The sequence below is a fragment of the Cervus elaphus genome, chromosome 3 (genome assembly GCF_910594005.1).
Source record: "Cervus elaphus chromosome 3, mCerEla1.1, whole genome shotgun sequence".
Lineage (NCBI taxonomy): Eukaryota > Metazoa > Chordata > Mammalia > Artiodactyla > Cervidae > Cervus > Cervus elaphus.
In genome coordinates this window covers 27,200,810-27,212,597 of record NC_057817.1, presented here as the reverse complement: position 1 = coordinate 27,212,597, position 11,788 = coordinate 27,200,810, and the positions used below count along the sequence as shown (strand labels likewise).

The following is an 11,788-nucleotide window of genomic DNA, read 5'->3' as shown; positions in this document are numbered from 1 at the left end:
CTACATCTCTAAGACAGGGGGTACTAATACGTGCTCCGCCTGCTCCCCGAGGTAAATGGGAGGCATCTTGTAAATAATAATGATGATAGTAATGATACTGGTGAACACACTGTGTGGGCTCTGGAGGGCACTGCTCTAAGCACTACATACATATTAACTCACTTAATTCTCACTGCAGTCCTGTGAGGCAAGTACTGTTATTGTCCCCATTTTACAGATGAAGATACTGAGGCACAAGAAGTTAAGTAAATTATTGGAAGGTGCACAGCTACTGAGTAGCTGAACTAGGATTTGAGGTACGATACCTGGCTGCCATCTGTGCTCTTTGCCTCTGCACTGTCCTGGCTTTCTTGTGTGCAAATGTCCAGTGTACATGCCTGCCCTGAGGCATGGTGTGAGAACCTGAGCTCACCAGCACCAACTTCTCACACACTCGTCTTCCTGTCCCTGACTCTCCAAGCAGCAGATCTGACCCCTACTCCCCTTCTCCTGTTTTGCTCTTTTGAAGACAGTATAATTTCAGGACTTGGGTGGGGTGCTTATGAGACGATTGCATGTTTCTCACATGCATCATGCTTTCCCCTGATGACATGCTCTGGGCTGTTCTCCCAGCTTCCTGCCCACCAAGGCAGACTGGTCCTGTCCTTTAAGACAAACCAAAACCCCCCTCCTCTAAGAAACCTCCCCTGATGCCTCCCTAGGGCAGCCACAGCTGTCTGCACACAACCCTATTGCCCAGGTGCCGTGTGCATCCTTCCAGCCTAACAGATCCCCCCGAGGCTGGGCGATGCTCCCTGCTCCTTGGCCCCAGTCTCTGGGCTTACAGTGTGAGTTGTGAGCACTGCTTACCAACTCACAGACATGTTCCCATAGGTGTCAGAGGCCATGTGGGGGCCTACATCTGCATACAGGTGGTCGTGAATACAAACTTAAACAGAATGATGTCCAGCCAGTAGGGACCAGCATGGCTGTCTCAGTTTCCTGTGGCTAACACCTACTGTGATGGGTTAGTGTCTAATTAAACCAGTGGTTAAATATTTTGAGTCTCTTCCATAGGCTTGAGTCTGTAGGCTGATGAGCACGTGTCTACACCTGTGTACCCAGGTTTCTGATGACAGTCCACCTGACAACGAGCCCCGTCTTAGATTAGCTATCACTGTCAGACCTCCAAGTGTCCATTCCTCTCTGTTAGTGGCACACACATGAGAGCCGATTGTCCTGTTTTTATTATATTCTTTTTTAAGAACAGAGAAAGTGGTGACTCCCAGCTTTTGAGTATAAGTAGGTCCCAGTTGTTCATTGTTTGTTTTTATTTCCATTATTCTGGGAGATGGATCAAATAAGGTATTTCTGCGATTTATGTCAGAAAGTGTTCTGCCTATGTTTTCCTTTAGGGGTTTTAGAGTGTTCGGTCTCACGTATAGCTCATCAACAGTTTTTGTTTTCTATTATTTTTCATTACAACTATCCTAGTGGATGTGAAGTGGTACCACTTTGTGGTTTGGATTTGCATTTCCTGATGATTAATAATATTGAGAATCTTTTCATGTGCTTGTTGGCCATTCGTATATCTTCTCTGAAGAAAGGTCCATTAGATTCCTCTGCTCGTTTTTAAATTAGGTTGTCTTCTTGTTATTGAGATGTCAAAGTTCTTTACATGTTTTGGGTACTAGACCCTAATCAGATACGTGATTTGCAAATATTTTCTCTCATTCTGTAAATTATCTTCTCACTTTCTTGGTAATGCCATTTGATGTGTAGAAATTTTTAATTTTGATGAAGTCCAATTTCTGTATGTTCTCTTTGGTTGCCTGGGCTTTTGATGCCATATCTAAGAATCTGCTGCCAAATCTGTTCACCTCCCACCCACACCACCCACCAACCAACAAAACAAGTATACAAAACCTAAGCCAAAACTTACTGTGATGCTGTGATTTAAATTCTTTTTAAGAACCTATGCTCTCACTTTTCTAGTTATCTGATTAAACTCTCCTCCTCCTCCAGGAAGCCTTCCTTGCTTAGCTTCCCTGTTCTGATCACTTCTCAGCATTGCTGCACTGGGCTGCCCTTCCCTGATTTGCATGAGTGCATGACTTTGTGTGTGTGTCTGTTTCTCCCATTGGTCTGAGTTCACCTCCAGAGCAGCCTCCAGGTTCCTGAAAGGCTTGTGCCCATGAGTGAGATGGAGTGTATCATCATCAGAGATGGGCAGTTTTGGAGACACTGAAACATTGACAGGCATGCACCTCGGACTTTACTCAAGTTTATTGAACATATGGCAGAAATTCAGAATCCTTCAGTTAAGGCCAGGAGGAACCGGGTGTCTCCATCCTTAGGAATATTTACAACAAGAGCCAGGACTTCTGGGCTGGGTGGTACCACCAGAGACAAAGCAAGCTTCCCTCACTGAACACAGCTCCTGGCAGCAGGAATTGAGAATCAGAAGCTACTGTAGGACACAGCCCCAGAGAGAGGCCCAAAGATAAACACATACCCACTGACAGAAAGGCAACTTAAGTCTGCTGCCCTCATCAAAATAATAGTGAATTTGACATTCCCTTCATTAAAGAGACAGTGGCGTGTAAAAGCACATGGGCCCTGGAATCAACCAGGCTCAACTCCTGACCCTAGCACCCAGGGAGTGAAGGGGGCAAGTTCCACAGTTGCTCAGAGGATTGGTGGGGAGGGGTCTCTTCTGTCCCAAGGATGCTTATTGCATCTACTTTGCATGATTGGATGAGAATTAAAGGCAATAGATGTAGTTGGTGCTTAACATATAGGAGTTGCTACCACCTCTGTGTTGCAAAGTAAGCCTTCGGACAACTGCTGACTCCACTGAAGCATAGAGAAAACTATCCTGCCCTCCCTCGCCCTCGTCCTCTCTCTTTCCTCCCTCCTCTCCTCTCTCTCTAGGGATGTTCCTAGGGATGTTCCAGGGCCAAGAAGGTAATTATAGCTTGTGCCCATAAGCCTCCTAGCAGCTGAGGGTGGCAGGGAAAAACGAAGTCACAAAGTCCAGATGCGACCTGAAAACAGGAGAGGATGAGGCCAACCAGAACTTGACAGTGAGACAGGCCACAGTGCATGTGGGCGGCCACATGTACCACGGGTGGTCCTAGGACTCTGGGGAGAGGAAGGGGGTGGCAGACATCTCCAGGTGAGGTGGCAGCGGCAAGAGCATCTCTTTTCCCAGGAGCTGAGAGAACCCTTAAAGCTGACGGGCCTTACCGGGCAGCTTTCCTTGCCCGGTCGCTGACTGGGGCGCTCTTGTCTTGGGAGTCCTTGGGGTCTCCCACTTGTGCCCCTTTAGCCCTGGTCTGCCCGCTTCTGGTGCTGCTGGAGCTGCTGGTCGCTGTGCTGGCCATGGTGCTGGCCCCAAGGTCAGTGCTGGCCGAGGAGCCAGGGTGGGAGCTGAAGCTGCTTGCACTGCTGCTGACGACGGCTGTGGCGGAAGGGCCCAGAACAGGGGAAGAAGGATGACAGCATCACTCAGCGAGCCACCCCCTTCATCCCACAGCAACCCTCGGCAGTCAAAAAACAGCACAAGGATGGGTCAAGACCCAGTTGCACTGCAAGCTCTGTGTGAGGTGAGGACAACCCGGGACAGAATGGTCCCTGCCCTCCTAGAGAGTCTAGGACTTTTTGTCTCACAGGTCCGTATTCTCAACCCCTTCTTGAGATGGCAATGCCCAGAAGAGAGACACAGGAAGGAAATGAGGTTGGCATGACCTCAGTCACTGATTCCCTGGGACAGAAGGCAAATAGGCTTCCTTTGAAGCCAGAGAACCTTCCTGAGACAGTACTAAGAGCCTGCAGATGAGGGGAGATGATGATTGGACATGGTATCACATTATCTTGTGGTCCCCAGCTTTCCCATCCAGTCAGAATCCCCAACTCGACCCATCTCTCGGGGATACTCACAAATGCTCACAGAGGAGGGATTCTCCCCAGACATCCTGCAAGACAGAAAGTTAGAGAAGGCTAAAACCTCAGGGAAGTGTCTAGATTCGGCTGAGCCTTTAGATGGGTTCCTGCCTTTATATGCCTATCATTTGAATTCATCCTTAAAACAACCTCATTGTATGGAGGTTACAATCCTCATTTATAGATGAGCAAATAAATAATAAAATTTACAGACACCAGGACCACATAGCTGACATATGGCAAAGCGAGTGATGAGAGCCAGGTCTGTCTGACCCCACTGGCTCTTCTCACGCCACCACCCAGCCACCTGTGCTTCATGGTTCCCCTCTGACCTCCTCTAGCAGGAAGCTGAGCTCAAACAACAAACAGCCCCCTTCTGTGCTCATGTCACGAGCACTGCTGTCTTTCCTCTCTTACCTCCCAAACGGTCCCTTGGCCCAGCAGGGAGCCACCCACAGTTCCCCCCACCACCCCGCCCACTGTGGCATCTCCCTTGCCCCGCTCACCTGCACTCCTCGCCCTCCAGCAGCTTGCGGTAGGTGGCGATCTCCATGTCCAAGGCCAGCTTCAGGCTCATGAGCTCCTGGTATTCACGCAGCATCCGAGCCAACTCCTCCTTGGCCTGGTGCATGGCAGCTTCCAACTCATCCAGCTTGGCCCGGGCATCCTTCAGGGCACTGTCTCCCCGCTGCTCGACATCAGCGACGGCCGTCTCCAGATTGGTACACTGGAAAGCAAAGGACGATGGGAAGACCATCAGAACCCAGAACAATGTTTAGATCTTAACAGTTCGGTCCCAAACCCCCTCACTTTACAGACGAGGTCCAAGGTGGGAGCAAGTAATTGCTGCAGACCCAACACAGTATCTGAGTCGCCTCCATTTTCTTTTGTAGATGGATATTTAAAGGCCCGTGAAAAGCTGTCAGAGCAGTTGCATTTTAGGACCGCAAGAAGAGACTTGGATGTTTGCAAGTTGTCTAGTGCCTGAAGTTGAAACCAGTGGCTGTCGCTTTCGAGTCCACCTTGTCCTGGAGAATCACACTGAGACCCCAACCCGGAGCCTCCAAGAATCCGACAGGGTGCCAAGGCACCTCTTTGATCAGACTCCTGCCTGCAGGATGTCTCCCAGCAGAGACCCTTCCTACCCGTTAGCAGCCAACAGTGTACATCTCTGGACTATTCTAGCACTCTGCAGGGAGGGTCTATCTAAATGCTCCCCAAGTTTGGCCTGAATGGATTAGGGGAACCTTCCCATACAACAAGAGGTTAAGGGCCTGAGGTTATATCCATGACCTTAGACAGAGCATTTGGGCCCTGAAAAACATCCAGTGACACTGTGATGACAAATACCGCCAGGCGGAGAAACGGTCCTCATAGAGTTCGTGAATCAGCCACGTGTCGAGTTGGGAAGCAGGCCCCGTGTTCCCCACATCACCTGGCGTGGAAGGCTGTGGGGTGCGGGAAGGAGAGCCCGCTCAGCTCTGCCAGGTTTGGCAATTCTATCACTGGGCAGAGTTGACCTGCCAGGGTCAACTGGGGGAGGATTCCCTGCCCCCTTAAATCATCTCCCCAAAGATATGGTGTTTTTCTGCTTTCAGACAAGACAGGGTTCCCCAGCTGAAAAGGCAATGGGTACAGGGCAGACAACCCAGAACATCTTCATCTGCTATCATCCTCACTGGTCACCCAGTAAGAGCAGTGAGAGGAGGACCTTAACTTGGCCACTGAGGGTCCCAAGGAGAGTACCCCCAAACCCTACATGTGCTGAGTGTCCAGTGGGAAGAAGAGGTGTGGGGCCTGCCCTTGGAGGGGCGTACCTGAAGGGCACATGGGGTGGATTTATTGCACACAGGAAAGACCTGAGAAAGATGGAAAAAAGAAAGAGGAAACCTGAATTCTAATCCTAATAACCAGCTGGACACCCTGGGAGAGTCCCTTCCTCTCTCCAGCCCAGTTTCCTTATCTGAACTGTGAGAGTTGGGTGAAATAAGTGCAAGGCCCCTCCAGTTCTGAGCAGGGTGCCAGCTCAGAGTGTACGGGTCCCAAGGTATGCCAAGGAAGAGGGACCATTGATGGTCCAGAGAGTCCCAAGTCAGGCAGGGGACATCCGCTTTTCAAAGGATGGGCTCCAGTCTCTCCATCACAGAGGGTGAAGCCCAGCCTCCGTGCTCTCTGTGGGCTTGCTGCCCACCTGCTTCTTCACATTTGCAATCTCACAGCGGATCCTCTGAATGAGCCGGTTCAGTTCCGACATCTCGTTCTTGGTGTGTTTGAGGTCATCCCCGTGCCGGCCGGCCGCCAGCTGCAGCTCCTGGATCTGGTTTCCAGAGACAGGAAGTTGGTGATGAGACAGGACTACCCCCCATATCCCCCACCACCCAAGGCAGAGAAAGTGTCCTGAGCAAACCCTTCCACACTGGAGTGAGCCAGGGAAGATAGCTCTGCAGCAGGAGGTGATGGAGCCAGGACCTGGGTTATCCTTCCAGCTGTTTGGAGCTGATTCTGACCAAAAAGTCCACCTGTTTCTCTAAGCAGAAATCTATTTGCTGGGCCTCTTCTCCTTTCTCATCTCCCTGACTAATCTTTTCTGGGGGTGGATAAAGGGAAAATGAAGTTTGCATGTATTAAGCACTTCCAAAATAAATAAGGCTTCCCTGGTGGCTCAGTTGGTAAAGAATCCACCTGCAACTCAGGAGATCGGCTTTGATCCCTGGGTGAGGAAGATCCCCTGGAGAAGGAAATGACTACCGAATCTCGTATTCTTGCCTGGAAAATTCCATAGACAGAGGAGCCTGGAGGGCTACAGTCCATGGGGTATCAAAGAGTCAGACATGACTGAGTGACTAACACTTTCACTTTCCAAAATAGAAGAGTTCTGAACCTCTCCATTGATTTAGCACCTCTTTATAGAGGAATATTTTAAAGGCCAGGTTCTGTTCTAGGTACTGGGGATTCAGAGGTGAGCAGTACAGGTGAGGTCCCTGGTCCCTTGAAACTTAAATTCTCCTACAATCCTTTCTTAATGATGGGTGAAGGGCCAGGGCTAAGGACTACATGCATGTATCCTGGAGGTGGTGGGATTGTTGGCTGAGGACTTGTAGCTCAGATCCTCCCCTCACCCTTGGCCAGTCCTTCAGAAAAGAGAGGATGACACAGCCCTGGACAGGGAACAAGGAACCTGTGGTCCTTGCTGCTGGTGGGATTTAATGGCCAAGAAAGCTGGGAGGTATGAAGCCCCATAGGGCACCCAGGTAAAGGGTCTTCTCAGTGAGAGCCTAGAAAGGTTTTGCTTCAAAGCATAACTGCCACCTCCCAGAATGCTCCTAGAATCCCACCTCTTCTTCTTGGAAGTCCTTCCACACTGATCAGAGGGAAGTTCATGGCATCCTCTTCTTCACTCCCTATCCCACTACAGGTCATCCATAGCTACTCTCCTCCATATTTGTTACTCTCCTTCTTTCCCATGGTGACATGACCTAATCCCTGTTTTATAGCAAGAGCACCTCGCTTCGTTCCCCCATCAGAGGATGGCCTGTCCCTCTCTGTTGGAAATGCCTACCCAGTTTCATGGCTTATCTTTGATGAGAATTTTTGCCGAGAATTCTTTTTGAGTAGAATGTCACTATGGCATTGACTATAACACTTCTTTCATTTAACACATCTCCTAAGGGATGTCTCACATCCACTGGTGGAGGTGTCCCTTCCCAGGAAAGGAAGGCTGGTGGAGGAGGGAGACCCAGTCGGACCTCACCTCGCTCTGGTACAGCGCCTCGGCCTCAGCTTTGCTCTTCAGGGCTATGTCCTCATACTGGGCTCGAACCTCGGCAATGATGCCATCCAAGTCCGGGTCACGGTTGTTGTCCATGGACAGAATGACAGAGGTCTTGCTGGTGTGAGTCTGGATCTGGGCCACCTCCTGAGTTGACAGGTGAGGACAAAGTCAGGGTCCTTCCCCCACCTCCCTCCTCTGCCCATCAGACTTCTGGGCCTGTGGGGCCTGGCAGAATGGGCCAAAGTGGAGAGAAGAAATGCCTGCTGGAGCCGAGCAAAAGACTCACACAGCAGGGTACACCCCATGTGGGTAGCAGGCCATGGGAGGCATTTCTTGCAATTCACAGTATCAGGAATCTGTGCTTCAGTAGGACCTCACGGGGTGATTTTTACCTGCCTGCTGCCAAGGTCATTATCACAGCCCCAATGGGATTTTTTCCTGTGAATATGGTTTCTAGGGACCAGGATCCTACACTTCCATGGCCTGCCAGGGCAGGGTTTTGCACCTTCCCATCAAAACACCCTTAATTCTGTTTAGCCTAAATTCTTCTTATTCGCATCTCCCTGGAAGAGCCAGGGAATCTCTCTGCTGGAAAGAGGTGGGGTAGGGGAGGGAGAGGGGTGTCCTCACCGCATCATACAGACACTTAAGGAACTTGATATCTTTGTCCAGAGAGTCCACTTTGGCCTGGAGCTCCACCTTGATCATGTAGGCTGCATCTGCATCCTGCCAAGAGGCACCCAGAGCCGTTGGTCAATATCACCCACATCCCACCAGATGCCCTGTCCTTGCCCTCAAAGTCAATTAACTTCCTATCTTTTGCCCACCAAGGGAAGCAGGTTGGTGAATAAAAACCCTCAATATTGCCTTTCTCTCCTATGCATCTTTGGGGATAAATAAAAAAGTGGGGGCTGCTCTTTTTGTGTTGCCCCTGGAGAAAATGAAGCCCAGAGAAGTAGAATGAGTTTCCTCAAGTCACACAGGAAGGCTGAGTTGAGCCAGGGGGTTCCAATTCCCAGACCATGATTCTCTCCTATCTATCTCTGCCCATACCCTAGACTTGTGTGCGCTCCACCTTGCTAGAAGCCAGAATATGACTCCATCCCCACTCAGGGACCAGCACCTCCCCAGAAAGCCAGGGCTGGAGTCTTGAGCAGGGTTGGTTAGGATGGGAATTCAAGAGAATCGGAGTCCACAGGCTCTTCTCTCTCTTACCTTCTTGAGCACCACAAAATCGTTCTCGGCTGCTGTGCGCTGATTAATCTCCACCTCATACCTGTGGGCAAAGAGAGAAGATAGCAGAGGTCTCAGTCCCCTTGGCCAGGTGACCCCCTCATCACACTGACCAGGCAAGTGCTGGGGATACAAAGTTCTCCACAGGATCTGCTGGAGCACTGCAGGGGCTGGGGCTGGCAGTCCTGTGTCCCTGAATTGCCTCATTAACCTTCCATTCTCTGGACCCTAGGAAAATATCCAGGTGCCCCAAACCAGTCACTGAACCCATTGGGGGGTCAATGAGCAAAGAAACTCCTTCCCATCAACCAGGTAGGAAGTTCTCATCAAATAGGGGTGGTCCTTCCTTCGCAGTCAGAGGAGGGGTGTGAGCCCTTGACCCTGGTGCTTGTTCCCTCCCCTCCTAAAAAGTGGCACAGAGATTGGATGATCTGAGGAGCCTCTGCAAACATGACCCACGACCTTGGCTGGGCCCACTCACCTCTTCTTATAGTCCTCCACCAGGTCCCGCATGCCCTTCAGCTCCGAGTCCAGCCTCACCCGGTCCCCGGACAGCATCTCCAGCTGCTTCCGCAGGTTGCCAATGTAGCCCTCGAGGATGGGCTCCAGGTTTTTCCTACAGTTGTTCAGGTCCAGTTGCTGCAGCAGTTCCCACTTGGTCCCCAGCACCTGGTTCTGCTGCTCCAGGAACCTCACCTGGAATCAGATGGGTGCTACCAAGTCCCGTGGAAAAACACCATTGACCCTACCAGGTTATACAGATTTTTTAAAAGGCATTTAGCTCCAGTCCTGACTCCACACTCATGGAATTCCATGCAAACAAGACCCTTTACAAGGGTTCAATCTGTAGCTTTTCAGGCAAAACTAGTCACTGAAAACTCATTGAAGAAGGAGATTCCACAGCTGGCTTCTGTTGCCTGACCCAGCCCCAGGAGATGTTCTTCTTCTGTCTCAGCTAAGTGTTTCTTCTGTACCATGAGCCCTTCCCTCTGCATAGTGCTGATTCTATCAGTCCTCCATCTGCCTTGAAGGACTGGAGGTGCATCCAGCTGACCTCCAGATTCCCATCAATTCTTCCTCAAGGTAGGGCTACCCTTTACCAAAATTTCCACCTTTCTCTGTGAAAGAAAGCAACACATTCATTCATTCCTTCGTGCTACCTAGCTCACAGGTCGTGCTATGATCACGGAGCCCTTCATGAGGTCCAGCAGCAGCCTTTCCATCCATCTTTCCATCCAACAATGCCCTGTGCACCACCAGGCAGAAAGGGATCTCTCACATCTCACTGGACTGTCTCATCCACCTGGGAGACCCACCTTGTCAATAAAGGAGGCAAACTTGTTGTTCAGTGCCATGATCTGCTCCCGCTCCTGGGTGCGCACCTTCTGGATCTCCGGGTCCAGCTCCACATTGAGAGGAGCCAGGAGACTCTTGTTGACGGTGACCTGGTGGATGCCCCCAGGTGGGCACATGGATGGGCACACAGGCCCCAGGACCACACTGCCAAACATACTGCTGGCAAAGCCGCTGGCCCGACCCCCTCCATACCCAGAGCCAAGCCTGAAGTTGTAACCTCCAGTCCGAACACTGCTGCCAGCCACCTTGAGGGGAATACAGAGATCTCCTCTACAGAGACTGTAAAGGCTTCGGCTTCCAAATGCAGCACCAGCTCCTTTGCTGGGTGTGCGGTAAGAAGCCGCGCTGCCCCCACCCTTCCTCAGCACCACCGCCGAGTGCCCACTGAAGCCCCCCTTGTCACCACCAGACTTGATATTCAGTTGCCGGCTCATGGTGGCAGAGATGGAGGTGGCAGAGCTGGAATAAAGCAGTCACCAATGGAGAGAGAACTTTTGATGGGGCACCCAGAGCACTGCTCCTTTTTATCCTGTCCATCCCTGAACACCGGAAAAGGGTGTTGCTCCTGTCTCCTTTCTTCCTGCTGAATGCCCTGAGGCCATGGGCAGTTTGTGGAACAGACATCTCCAAGCCCTTTGCAGCAACAAAGCGCTTCTGATAGTGAGCAGAATACGCTGCCCTTGCAGACTGGAGTGGTCTAATCAGGCGTTTATCTGTGCTCCTAATTAGGGACCTGGAGAGTTATCCCCTTCAGAGATCTCCTAGCTCAATTTTTTCCAGGGCTGCCTCTTTCTTGCTTATCTATCAGTAAGGAGCAGGGGAAATGCCTGGCTTTGTCCAGAGAAAGCTCATCAGAAAACCCCAGGTTTCCACCCTAGAGAACCTACCTCTCTCTTTGCTGGTCCTGTTGAGGAGCTGGGGTGTTTGCACCAGAGAAGAAGAAATTCAGAAAGGATGTGATGCATGTCTTCAAAGATCTAAGTCCAAGAAAGAAGTTCCAGGGCTCATTCTCTGGGTCACTGTAAGGACCACAGCTGTCTAGTAATGGAACGGACCCCAGGAAGGTAGTGGAAATGACCATGTCGAGTCTGCATGCCACCCAGTAGGGGACTGTCTGGACGTTTCTGTACTGGGCAGGGACTGGGTGGTGATTACCTCGATGTTGCTTTCTCAACAGACAGAATCTTTTCAGGCAGCTGGTAGTTTCTGCAGCTGAATTTTTTCTCCTGGACAAGGTTATCTGCTGCATCCTAGGAGATGAGCCATGAAGCAGGCTTGGAGGTGGGTCATTGACTCCCCTGGGGAGAATGTCTCCCCTAGCACTCCCTGGGAACATGTTCCAAGTCCAGTGACCAAGGCGCTGGAGCCCATGGGTCTCGCTCCTGGAGTCAAGGTAACTGTTCTGCTCCTTTCTTGATTACTTTAGGAAGCCATTCAATTTTGGGTCAGATGAGACCAGCTTTTTGTAGCTCAGGGAGCCCTGGTGGAGATAAATGTTTAAAA

General features: G+C 50.8%; 1 protein-coding gene across 1 annotated transcript; it reads right to left on the bottom strand.

Annotated features, from left to right (window-relative positions):
• Positions 1–2,250: 2,250 nt before the first annotated feature.
• On the bottom strand, positions 2,251–10,777 carry KRT74 (keratin 74). Its single transcript, XM_043883377.1, has 9 exons — positions 10,246–10,777; positions 9,411–9,625; positions 8,912–8,972; positions 8,327–8,422; positions 7,676–7,840; positions 6,116–6,241; positions 4,431–4,651; positions 3,922–3,956; positions 2,251–3,442 (listed from the first exon to the last, which is right to left on the bottom strand). Exons 1-9 carry the CDS (start codon positions 10,717–10,719, stop codon positions 3,225–3,227), a joined length of 1,611 nt encoding a protein of 536 aa, XP_043739312.1. The 5' UTR covers positions 10,720–10,777; the 3' UTR covers positions 2,251–3,224.
• Between the last annotated feature and the right edge of the window lie 1,011 nt (positions 10,778–11,788).